Raw genomic sequence first — 13,308 nt, 5'->3', positions numbered from 1 at the left:
ACAGTGTATTAGGCATGTCAATCCTACAGGTTGCATACACTAAAGGAGAATTTTCAAGAAAAAGAGTTATGTCCCTTTTCGAATGTTTGGTTCTGTGTGTACTTAGTCATGATAGTCTGCTTAACTCAACTCTTATTGTAATCTTTTCTTAATTTCAGTAAATTTTGGTGTTAATAACATGGAGAAACAAGACTTGAATGATAACTGCCCACCCGAAATCCCACTCCAAGGATGGAATTACAAGAACCAGTAACTGTAGAAGAAAGAGACATTGTTGTCAAATTCTTCGGAGCAATTTGCCTAGAATGTAAATAAGTTGATTTCTGCTCAAATGTGTCTCTATTTGTTCACACTTCAGTGACTTTGTACTCTGAAAATTATGACCTTGTTGTTATTGTTGCTGTTGGCACGGTGATAATAATATGCCATAAGTGCAAAGAAATGTTGAAAAATTAGAAAAAACCAGCAATTGTATATGACTCCTGATGGTATATCATGGAGAGAGACAAAACAGCTAGCAAAAATCATTACTTGTAATTTTTTAGCTCCCATAGCCATATGTATATATGGCTATGGAAGCTATTCTTATAGGCTAGGGAAATGTATGTATGTCTGTATGTCTGTGTGTCTGTATGTCTGTATGTCTGTATGTCTGTCCGTCAACATCAAAAACTCCAAAACCGCTGTACATTTCATCTTGATATTTGGTGTGTACATGGATGATGGGCTGTAGATGAGATTTTGTTCAAATGAAGTTGTCATTGCCAAAAATATGCAAATTAAGTGAAAAAATGTAAAAACAGTCAAAATTGAAAAAACTCAATAACCACTGAGCAGATTACATGAAAAATTAGCATGTAAGTACTTTGGGCTGACATGAAATGATTGTGCAAATCTTGGGTCAGTATCTTGAACTTGCTATTTTTCATGAATTTTTTTGTAATTTTCTCCCATTTTTGGTCAAAAAATCTTCTTCTCTGAAACCACAAGTCCGATTGATTTGAAACTTGGTATGGAAGTGCATAGGAGTGACCTTTCCCAAATTTGGGCAAATCGTGCTGAAATTTGCGTATTTTTAGTTTACACGTCCATAGACTCCCATGTATAAGGCGGATCTCCATAGACTCCCATGTATAAGGCCACGAAAAATAAAAATTTAGTTTCTCATATTGCAAAAAGGATGAAGTGACACAATTTTTAGTCCCCGTGGATGAAGTCCAGTGGGCTTATAGATTAGGTCATGTCCGTCTGTTCGTCCATCCGTGAGTCCATCCGTTCATGCAGATATCTCGGATATTTTGACAAAATGTCACGTGACCTTAGTGACCTTTGACCTCAAGTATACATATTTGTCTATAACTCAGTAACCACAAGTGCTACACCCTTCATGTATGGTATGATAGGACACCTTATGACGCCACATATTGTACCTCATTAATTATGTGCATATCTAATTTTGAGCGAGCCAATAGAGCTAGAGGTCTGATTTTTGGTATATAGGGATAACTTAGCAATACAATTTTTTTGACAAAATGTCAGGTGACCTCGGTGACCTTTGACCTCAAATATACATATTTGTCCATAACTCAGTAACCACAAGTGCTACACCCTTCATATATGGTATGATTGGACACCTTATGACACCACATACTGTACCTCAATAATTATGCACATATCTCATTCTGAGCAAGCCAATAGAGCTGGATGTCTGATTTTTGGTATATAGGGATAACTATAGGAGAGAAATTTTTTTGACTAAATGTCATGTGACCTCGATGACCTTTTACCTAAAATATATGTTTATGTCAATAAATAAGTAACCACAAGTGCTATGTCCTTTGTATTTAGTAGGATGGGAGACCTTATGACAACACATGCTTTACGTCATTAATTATGTACACATCTAATTCTGGGCAAGCAAATAGAGCTAGAGATCTGATTTTTTTGGCATATAGGGCTTAATTAGCAATATAATTTTTTTTTTTCAAAATGTCATGTGACCTCGATGACCTTCGACCTTGATTATACATATATATGCATATCTCAGTAACCACAAGTTCTATACCCTCCAATTTTGATAGGGTATTAGACCTTAAGATGTCACATCTTGTACCTCATTTATAATGCGCATATGTATTTCTTGGCTGGCCAATACTGCTAGAGGTCTGATCTTTTTTCCCGATTTAGAACCATAACTTAGACATGCCTCATGTGTTTCAAATTGGGAACAACAACATAGACCTATGTGCCCATAGATCTCAACATATACACTCCAGTGATACTTCTTAATGACCACATTTTCCTGCCCCATCAAGACTAATACTCCTATTACAAGTGGGGACTATGTCATTGGAAATGACTTGTTGAGTTAGTGGTTGTATCACAGTATTCGATATATCTAATTCTGTATTTTTTCCATTTTATATTCTGAATAAATACATTAAACATATTTCACTGTCTCCGGTACATTACATTTAAGTATTTTCACTTCATGCACTTTATCCCTTTCACACATGTTCAAATATCTGACCAGAGAACAAACACTAAATAGTCCAGGATGGGAGCTACAGTGTCATTGACGCTATTTTCTCATTTCATGGTGTATTTAAGGTGTCTTGCAGGACATCCGTATACAAAGAAGATGACTCAAACGGGGCCAGCAATGCTAACTTTTGGTGATTTTTAACTAATTATTGTTTACAATGTCAACCATAATTTCTTATTCTCCTCCCCAAAGCATGTTGAGATATACAGTATTCAGCTTGTCAACTCAGCCTGTACATGTACAGACTGTGTTGTTATTGTTGACAAGTGAATTCTGGTGTGGACTAAAATTTAGAATGTAAACAATGACAGTGTATTTTACACATATAGACGCCGAGTTGACAAGCTGAATAGATGGTGTTTCAACATTCTTTGGGGAGTAGAATAAGAACTTGCAGTTGACATACATAATCAAAATAATAAAAAAATCAAAAGTTATCATTACCGGCCCTATTAAAGGTCTGGTGAAATGCCCATGTTGCAAAATCACAGAAATACAGTTGATGGTCTATAAAACAGTTGTGTTCATTTCTTTTATCGTTTAGCGCGCGTGATTATGAAATATGGCGAAAGAAAAATACAATGTGGGCGTGTCCCCCAAGCCTCTCCAGTTGACTTTTTTCGGCTTTGCGAAGTTTGCCCGACGCCATATCTCATAACGGGAAGTGACTATTTCACACCTCCGTAAGCTCCCCACGGGGGTAACTTCTAGGGTTTCCGCTTACATGATCAGTACAGTGTCCTCCTTCACTATGGGAAGACGTCGGTTGCATGCACAAGAATAAATTATCAACACATCAACCCTGTATCCACTTGTCTTTCTTTTAACACTGAAAATTACATGATTCTGGATCGCAATGCAAATCGACACCAACATGGAACGTAAATGGGGCCGCAATTAAAATGCACTACAACACGGAAGGTTGGGACCGTGATGCAAATCAACTGCATGAACAGCAACACTGAACGTTGGGACTGCCATTAAAATGCACTGGTCTACAAGATGGAACGTCGGGACCACAATGCAAATCGACAGTAACATAAAACTGAAGTGGGACCATGATTAAAATGCACTACAACACGGAAGGTTGGGACCGCGATGCAAATCAGCTGCATGAACAGCAACACTGAACGTTGGGACACGGTGGTTGGGACTACCATTAAGATGAACAACAACACGGAAATGTTGAGATCCCATCGCGATACAAATCATCATGGTAGATTTCTACCGCCATGATACAAATAGACAGCAACACGAAACATGTCGTTGGGACGGCGATTAAAATGAAGAACAACGGGGAATACTGGACCATGAGGCCTGCCATGAAAATCGACCACAACATGGAACATTTAAGACCGCGATTAAAATGCACAGCACGGAACACTAGACCGCAATGCAAATCAACTGCAACACCGAACGTTGTGGCCTCGATTAAAATGCGTATGTCTGCTATGTATAGCAAAAGTTTCAATTCTCGCTAGCGAGCGTTCCTATGCCTGCTGTACACTAGACAAAATTACGTCAAATTTCTCGCGAGTGCTCGATTGCGTATGTCTAAGTTTCAATTCTCGCGAGAGTCATTTATGCATGCTGTACACTAGACTAAATGACATCAAATCTCCCTTAGAGACTTGGCTGGATTGCAAATGCGATTTTTAGACAAAAATCAGTTTCGCCACTGTGGCGAATTAAGATTGATTTTTTTTTTCACCTCTTCGGATTTCAGTATTGGCATTGGCAAACGTGGCGAATGGGCAGCGTTAACACAGGTGGGTTGCACTGATCGCACAAGAGACTTAAACTGACTTTGTTTTGTTAGCAGACATCGGCCAGAGATAAGGCGGCGTGGGACTGCTATTCAATGTAAATGAACACCACTGTGACGTCACAGTTGGCCAACCATGACTCCCGCTGTGGGCGTGACCTTGGTGTCGCAAAATGACCCAATAAAAACCAAGCATAGAAATATCAAAAAAATTAACACTCGCGCATACTTTTCGGTTGCAATTCTGTTGCGAGTGTAATAATATTGCCCTCCTGAAGATATTCAGTCACAACAACGGGATCATTTCACCAGACCTTTAAAATCTTTAGTAATGTGTAATAATGAAGTTCAAACATCTTGCCCTAATGATAATGATAATCTATCATTAGAGATTTTATGATCACAGATACTGTCATTTCCCAATATTGTTTTTTCACATCGAAAATTAAGAGATGATAAAGTATGCACACATGGTGAATCATACACATATCTTGTTCTGAAAGACAGTGCTATTTCTGAAAAATCCCGCCCATAACCGATCAAGTGTGCACCATTATACCAACTGTAAGACAAAAAGCACTAGTCAATAATGAGTTTTGTTGTTGTGTAAAGAACACATTGAAAGAATCCACTTATCTCGAATCGTGCAATGAAATATGATTTATGAATATCAATATGGCATAATGTGCCCCAATCATATTTTCATTAATAATCAATATATTCACTGCTAGTCCTTAACAGTGGTCCTTCTTGTCTCTACGTATTATATTTAGACCTATCCATTGCCATGTCAACATAAGACAAATCTCATCTTCATTATTCAATCAGTCTCTGCAGGGTCAGTATTTGGCTGCTTAAACCCCAATGCTAACAGTCTGCAGGGTCAATATTTGGCTGCTTGGCCCTGGTGCTAACAGTTTGCTGGGTTAATATTTAGCTGCTAGACTCTAGTGCTAACCAGTTACGCTCTGTAATTTTGAAAAGATTTTTTTTACAGATTTAAATCAAAACAGTGTCTTTCTGCCAAATAGATGTTGAAGGATCTCTACTATTGACCTCCAAAAAAATCCTTATCAATAATATATGATAGTATTTTATGTAAAATGTCTTTCCGTTGGTCCCAGCTGATTGGATAGCAGACTGCAGTGATGCAATCATTAGTTCTGGTGAATTGATGTCAAAAATACCTCAGCAGAATCATCAATATATACAAAATTATTATTGCTATAGAAACCAATGGTATCATCATTCTATTTCAAGGCAGCTGTGTATATGTAGTTATATTGTGTTGCATGCAAGCATATGTGTGCTTTGTTGAGCTCTAGCCATGTGGAGGGTTGAGGTCAAAATTATGGCAACTAAAATTTGTTTTTGAAGTTTTGGTGTAACTGAGTGGTTTGGGTCGCTGTAGAAAAATTAATACCGGTAATACAGAACTGAGAATAACATTGACACAATTCAAAGTTCAAAAGCATTTTGATTATTGAAACTTGTCTATCCAACAGTAAATGTTTTCTGAAATTTTACCTCAATGAACGTTGCTTTGTTCCTGTATATTTTGTTTAATTCATCTCCAATATGTGAAAATTGTCACTAAAAAACTTGAGTTCTGTGCAACCTGTGGTGAAAGCAGTCCTTTATGCAGGCAACTGTGACTTGTACAGTTCTGCTTTAATGCAGAAAGTGAACTGCGCATGTACATTAATAAAGTTTGCATTACATTTACTGCCTGAGAAAACATGTGTAGGAAATTATTTTCACGTAGTATACAACACCGCCGTCCAGTGTGATTCCTAAGTTACTAGTAATGTTCCCCTCTGCAACAGTTGTCAATAAATACTTTTCTCAAACTCATAACAGTTATACCGAAAATCTCCAAAGTCTAGGTATGGCTGACAAATTGATCCAAGGAAAACAGACAGTGATTTTGTTTGTGTAATAAGGGAAAGTTGAAGTGTGTTACTAGACGCCCTTAAAAAAAACTGAAACTGACTAATTGTAATATTGTATACACATTAACACGACTTCTGGCAACGGAGAAAAATTGCTGACAAATTTGAATTTAGATGGTAATTTACGTTGAGATGTGCGGTTTTCGCTGTGATCAAACCTTCATGTGACCATCGCGTCCTGAAAAGGTTCCACTGAAAAGGACCTTTCAGTTGAGTAATTGTTGACTGCTGCTATTGAAGTGCGTCATTACCATAGGCCACAGGGTGACTTGTTTGAAATGACAGTCACGACGCAAGCTACATTCCTATTCTGTGAAGAGAGGAAGTTTGTTACGGGGTCATGTGTCCCGCAAAGGAAATAGGGTAAATCTATCAACGGAGATGAGACTCCCACGCACTGTTCACTTTTATATCAGTTCCAACTCTCATAGACAACGGGACATGGACAGTGTACATACACATCGTGGGTTGAATTTTAAATCAACCTTCTGGCTCGGTCGGCAGTGTGGGTTGATGGATTTTAGGGTACACGTATAGCAAGTATTCTCTGTACTGCAAATTAATCTTTTTCATGTGAACTAAAGCAAGTCATCAAGTCATCTTCAAAAACTGAGCAATGCGGTAAAAGCACATTCGCCATGGTTTATGGACGCGACTATTACATTTAGCGTGATTACGACTTGTGGGCCCAACGGCTATCTGCTTGGCTTGTTTACCAGTATCCGAAAGGTCGTCCACGTGACCTTTCGGCACCTCCCTCTTTTACATGAAAAAAAACTCCAACCACGAGGTGCGCTAACAAGCATTGACTGAATCATGTGGATGATTCAGTCGTATATACGGGTACCCCTAGCTCCAACCGTAACCACGACTAAAGGCGCGGTGTAGGTTACTGAGTTTTAGGTAGGGTCGACGATGGTAGAGCAGCCATACACTACTGAACGTGGCTGCCGTCTCTAACAAGCTGTGTTTGGTTTTACAATTTGTCCAGAACAGCTCTTGGCGTGATACAATTTGGCTTTCGGACAGGTTTTAGTTCAACGAGTCCGCTTGTCTTAAGTACAGCACTACTTTAAAGTAACGCACTTTTTTCGACAGACCAACGGTTAAACGTTATATATATATATATATATATATATATATATATATATATATATATATATATATATATATATATATATATAATATGTGTGTGTGTGGTAATAATATATATATATATATATATATATATATATATATATATATATATATATATATATATATATATAGACGATGTAAAGTTGGGGGCTGTCGCATGTCGTTAGTCCATGTTGTAAAACGGCTAATGAAAACTAACCTATTGACTTTCGGTTGGCAGCGCAGTCGCCATATGGCCGGCTGTGTTTCGTGTGGACAGTTCAAACGACGTTTTACTTGTATTTTTTGTGGGCTGTTACGAATTTCACTTCACTAAGACAAAATAAAAGTAAGAGAGTGCCATGTGTTTAAATATGGGGAGACGGGACCATGAAACTTATTAAAGTTTCAAATTGGGGTTTTAAAAATCGATCACATTGCAGAGTTGACTAGATTTTTAAAGCGCATTGAAAAAACAGCATTGGCTTGACACAGCAGTAGCCTATTGCCAAAGCTTGACCAAAGCAAACAAATGAACCTCGTTATCATTTGAAAAGGCGACACGCACAATACGCTATTGTATAGGTGAAAAGCCGTCGCATAAATTCCATTACACCAAACCTTTTGCAAAGGTATTCGGTCACGTGACTATAATAACAAACACGCAATCAATGGGCATTTGAAAGGCAGTCATATTGTGTGACCCTCTATAGATTACTTGGCTTTACTTATGATAATTTAAGTTCTTTCAGACAGCTTGCAGACTTTTGTTTGTTGCGGGTAGACAAAACGCAATTCATCCTTGGGACTGAAAAACTCCGTCCCGTGGATTGATTTTTAAATTTAGATTATGAGGATGTTTGTGACGTTTCCCACGATCGCGGTCTTTCAATTGATCACAATGAAGGTTTAGTTTTATGAAGATTTATTTCGATTCAGGGAAAAAACTACAAAAAAACGAACTACAGAATGTCAACAGCGTCATCGAGTGGTCATGGTGTGGACAGGGAGAATCGACTGGTGTTTGAAGATCGGGAAGGCAAACATAATGTAGTTTTAAAAAAGAGACCGATCGCAGTTTCAATCATACAACATAAAGACGTATTTGTGGTCAGTTAACCACTCGATAAAACACGTCAGGCTACTTGATATGTGCCTTATGCTTTATTTTTCTAACTATCTCACCATTTGACGATTTCTTATATTTGCTGGCGTTTCTTTTTACTGACAAACACTTCTGGGGTGTACGTACATCTCGCCAATACAGATGTTGTTGATGCAAATACCATAGCATAGTAGCAAACGAACTGCGTCAGTGAGAATTGACGTCACTACCACCGGGTATAGCTCTGAAGCTCACTGCAACTCTCTGATCTGTGGGCGTTGTGACAACTCATTTTCGATGGGCTAATTCATCATTTTGGCAAAACAACAAACTGTGTTATGATATTATGAGTCAAAATATACAAGGTGATCTGGCCTACACCAGTCAATAAAGTTTGGTACATGCGACAGGATGCTGACACTACCTCAGAAAGTAAAATGGTATAGTCCATAATTTATCATGGACAGAAACCGCAAACGGTTCGGATTTCACGGCCATCAAGGCTTGTATATCGGTATACACAACATTTCCCGGTCTCAGTTCGGTTACCAGTTTTCTCAGAGTACACAAGGCCAACTTCAACATCAGATCCGGTTTGACACACCAGAGTCCTAACGTCTTCGCAATGCACTAGTCTATACTTTTGATCAGACTTTTCCCAAAACACTAGTTTCGAAAATCAGAATTAGATGCGATTCAGGAAGTGTCAGGCTTACAGCCACAGTCGACTATGAGACGTTTTTTTGGCGAGGACCTCTATCTGTAACTGTCTGTTTTTCAATACAAACTTGAAATGTCAACTTGGTAGCCGAAAGCCCACGTGCTCTTAATCAAGATTCTGTAGAATCAGCGTGCCGTGTTCAAGATGGAGGGCCCCCTCAGACATTAACATGCGTGAAAGCCCGCCAAAAGAGATGAGGGTCACGGGGTCAATGGCCAAAAGGGGCTACGGAATATTGTGAATGCATGCAAATTACACATTGTATGCGGTTTGCATCGACGTTTGGGCATGGCCTACTTGTTTACTCCATTTGAAAGGGCTAGCAGACAATGAAAAAAACAAATCGCGATTGAAAAGCAGAGCCGAATTACTAATGAGACTGGTGCGAGGAAATTTCGAGACGAGCCTTTCATGTATTAGTGACACAGGAAGTTAGCGTTTATCACGCCATGTACACATGCAAATCTACAAACAAGCTCTGTGAATTGAATGGTAGGATTTCCTGCACACTCGCTGAACTTGAGAATGTACATAGACAGCCAACGACTACGCACTTCGGGTACACACCCGACTTGTATTTTAGTATGTTATACGTAAAAAAAGCCAAGCGCCAAGACAAAGTAAGCAATGCAATCGAACACATTTGAACCACTCCTCAACGCAAACACACACTTTCCAAAGGAAAACATGGATGACGATAGTTTTAATAAAGCCCAAAATTGCGTTTCTTTTAATTAAGGCACGGGTAGATTTTACAAAATGCACGTACAAATATGATATTAAGTACACAAGAAACGACAAAAGTTTTTTTTTAGCTTTGGAAGTTGAAGTCAACATGGTTTGTCAATAACAAACAACATCAAGTAAATTTCTGTACAGAAAAACTGCTCTCCAATCTCCAAAGAGTTCAACTTTAGGAAAAATCTTGTTCCAAAGATTCGGAACATGTAAAAACTATTGCAATGTTGTCCAAAAATTACTTTGCTCGTCAATATTAGCAAAACTTCTTGATTCTTTTCTTATAAAAAGACGACGAAAGTGACAATAATATATTATTAATGTTCCAAATTGACAAAATACATGACACTCCAAAATTCTTGCTGATTTAATAACCATAATTTAACATAAGTTTATAATATATATCTATGTTCATCATGAAACCCGATAAATAGGTGTATTATAAATTTACCAAAAATGCATACTTATAACGTTCAAATAAATAAGGCCTGTTAACTTAAATAAACCGTACATGATACACTTGTGCTTTCCTGGGAGAAAAAGCTGTTATACATGTAGGCCAATATAAAATAATCTTCATGCTCTGCATTAAAATAAAACCGTCCTTATATTAAAACAGTACAGTTAAAGTTTCTCAAAAAAGGAAGCACTTGTTCGGCTGAAGCGTGAGTCACCATGTAACTCGACCACAAGTCACTGAAATGCAAATATAGAACTCACTTGGATTGGCCCCAAAAACTTGTGCTTTGCCCCCAAATCGTTAACTCAAGCTGTATGAGAATGTGAGAGCTGTGTATTCTTGAACAAAGTATAATAAATAATCAAAAAATCCATAGTTATTAATTTAACTCTCGAAAATAGTCCTCACAAAAGTCTTAGTCGGTATGACAATGATACGTCCGGGTCAGTCGTGGTTGTTTTTTAACAAGGTTCGAACTTCCTTGGGTCCGTTCATACTCACTCGTCAATGGAAAGACGGCTGAAAATTGGCAGTCGACGATCAAGTGGCGACGTGGAGGAAATAGAGCCACCAAGAGATTCTTGATCGGATCCGGAGAGAGATTCGGAAGGCGATGGAGACAAACTGCCGTCGGCATCGCTGAGGAAAACGCTATTCAAGTTGTCGTTGACATTCATCAGTTGTTGGTGTTGGTGTTGCTGAATAAATGTGTCGTTGATAGCAGCGGCAGGCAGTGGCGAGGGGAAATTGAATGGGCTAGTTGGACTACCGCTTGCTGGGGACATAGGAGACATCAGCGGGGGTAGATCTTGAGCAAAATTGAATGTATTGGCGTTGTTGTTCAGCGAGTTGGTGGTGGTAGTGTTGAAATTAAGCTGGATGCCGTCGCCGGGATAGAAGGCAGGCGGTGGTGTGAGAGAAGTTGGACTAATCGGCATACCTGTTGGCGACATGTCAGTACTGCTTGTACCACTGAAGCTTAAACTGTGGAATAAAGTTTTTGGTCTCTCAATGGTACGAGTCATAGAAGTGTTCATGTTTCTCACGTTCACGTTATCTTGCACATTCTGTTGTGGTGTTCTCTTCTCTTCGGCGCTATGAATGAAATGACATCTTGGCCCATACGGACAAAATCCGACAGTATGGAATGTACGGCAAAGTTCAGTCTTGTACTTTGGGTGGCGATTCAAGCTACGAACTTCAGGGATACCATGGGCGAACTGGCACTTGTCACCGTACTTGCAAGTTCCGTTCTCTTCGAATGGGCGACAAAGTTCTGTCTTGTACCGGCTTGAGTTGATTTGGTTACGTTTTGAGTTAGTGCCGTCGCTTTCACTGAAGGCGCGATCTCTGTGTCTGTTTTCCTTGTTGTTTAGAAGTGTTGATTCAGTAAGACCAGATACAAGCGACGTCGATGTCTTGTTATTGCTGCCATTACCGATGGTTAACGTTCCGTTGGACGAGTGTCTACGTTGCGTACCGATCGGCGTACCCACTGCCTTTCTGTCACCTCGAAGTTGACTTCGGCTAGCTTGCTGTTGAATTAAAAGAAACATATTATAAGTTTAGTTACTTTAAAAGCGATTGGAGTAAAAGGTTTGAGAACTGTTTTGTGCAACAGTTGGGTGACCACGATGTCACGATGTCTGAATTTTAAATTCGATACATCAACGGTCATTCATACGAGCTGACGCAGAATCTCACAGAAACACGAAGTTTTGAGTAAAGTTTTTTGTTAAACTTGTACTCGATCAATTATTGTTACAGCACGGTAAAAGTTTTGACGTATCTCCTACCTTGTAAAGAACATCGCCAACGTCATAGAACGCAGACACTAGCGCAGTAGACATATTGTAAGGGGTGGCTGAAACGTCCCGAGTGGAATAGACCGATCGACTAAACTAAGTCTGGGCCACCTTTTTGCTTTTAGTCGGTTGAAGACCGATACGTGATTGAGATAACACAGGCAGTGATTAATGAGTGACAAGGAGGCGGGGCTTCTTATCAATACGACCTGTCAAACTACTGCGCCATTTCTATAGCAACTCAACCTTTTGTTACACACTTCTCAAGTTGCAATCACACGATTCGCTACTCTGTCGCGACTTCCTACATCGCCCGAAGAAAGTGGCGGGAATATGTCGATTGGAATGTGTTGCTCGATTCGTACAGTTTCTGAGATAGAGATTCAAGTAAAGTTATCGTGAAGTTTGTGCTGAGCTATGGCTTTTATGTATTGGAATTCATGAAATCATAAAGGAGAAAAGATGAATAATAGCCCTTTGCAAACCACACGTGAACTGGGCTTTTGTTGCTAAATATATCCCGTGACGTCATGACAAACAACCCCATGTGGTCTGATTGATAGTAATCGGATGAAAAGAAGCACTGGCCATTTCCAAATAAGGTGGTTTTACGCATGTCATTTAGAGGCACGCAAAAGTCCAACCAATCAAATCAGTCAGTGGCCAAATTACCGAGACATGTTTATCTTTGGGCGATTTGAACAATTTTGTCATGTTTACAAGCCAATTTCTCACTGACTTCGCTCATGTTGTGAAGAGAAGAGTCGGTCAATGCCAAAATAGTGTTAAGACCAGGGTCTTCGGCGTAAAGTTTGGTGAAATGTTTATAAGTTTTCCCGCGAAAGAAAACTTCGGCCATGTTCGGGGGCGTTTTCTGCACCATTGCGGTAAACAAGTGCGTCACATGACCGTGTTTGCACTCTCTGTAGTCAACCATGATAAAGTACAATAGTAGCTACGTAATAGGATTGTCCATACATGGAACCGAGCGGGAAATTCCAGCATGGTCATACCCATTGTCGTAAGATATAGAGTGAGGGCGCTTCTATCTGGAATATCTGCTTCTTCAGTACTTCAGCGGAAGCAGTATTGTAGTACATC

The 13,308-nt window shown here is 39.2% G+C and overlaps 2 protein-coding genes across 4 annotated transcripts in view; one reads left to right on the top strand and one right to left on the bottom strand.

Annotated features, from left to right (window-relative positions):
- The window catches only part of LOC139143198 (DNA repair protein RAD51 homolog 2-like), a 122,018-nt gene extending 118,673 nt beyond the window's left edge, over positions 1-3,345 (top strand). For all 3 annotated transcript variants that reach the window (XM_070713333.1, XM_070713331.1, XM_070713332.1), the window contains one exon: positions 159-3,345. The gene's annotated coding sequence lies outside the window, so the exon portion shown is untranslated. The remainder of the gene's footprint in view (positions 1-158) is intronic.
- A 6,560-nt stretch (positions 3,346-9,905) lies between these two features.
- Positions 9,906-13,069, bottom strand: LOC139143197 (mRNA decay activator protein ZFP36L1-like). The gene is made up of 2 exons (XM_070713330.1): positions 12,199-13,069; positions 9,906-11,937 (listed from the first exon to the last, which is right to left on the bottom strand). The coding sequence occupies exons 1-2, from the start codon at positions 12,250-12,252 to the stop codon at positions 10,900-10,902; spliced, it is 1,092 nt and encodes a 363-aa protein (XP_070569431.1). The 5' UTR covers positions 12,253-13,069; the 3' UTR covers positions 9,906-10,899.
- Positions 13,070-13,308: the final 239 nt, after the last annotated feature.

Source organism: Ptychodera flava, chromosome 11, assembly GCF_041260155.1.
Source record: "Ptychodera flava strain L36383 chromosome 11, AS_Pfla_20210202, whole genome shotgun sequence".
NCBI lineage: Eukaryota > Metazoa > Hemichordata > Enteropneusta > Ptychoderidae > Ptychodera > Ptychodera flava.
This window is presented reverse-complemented; position numbering and strand designations above follow the sequence as displayed.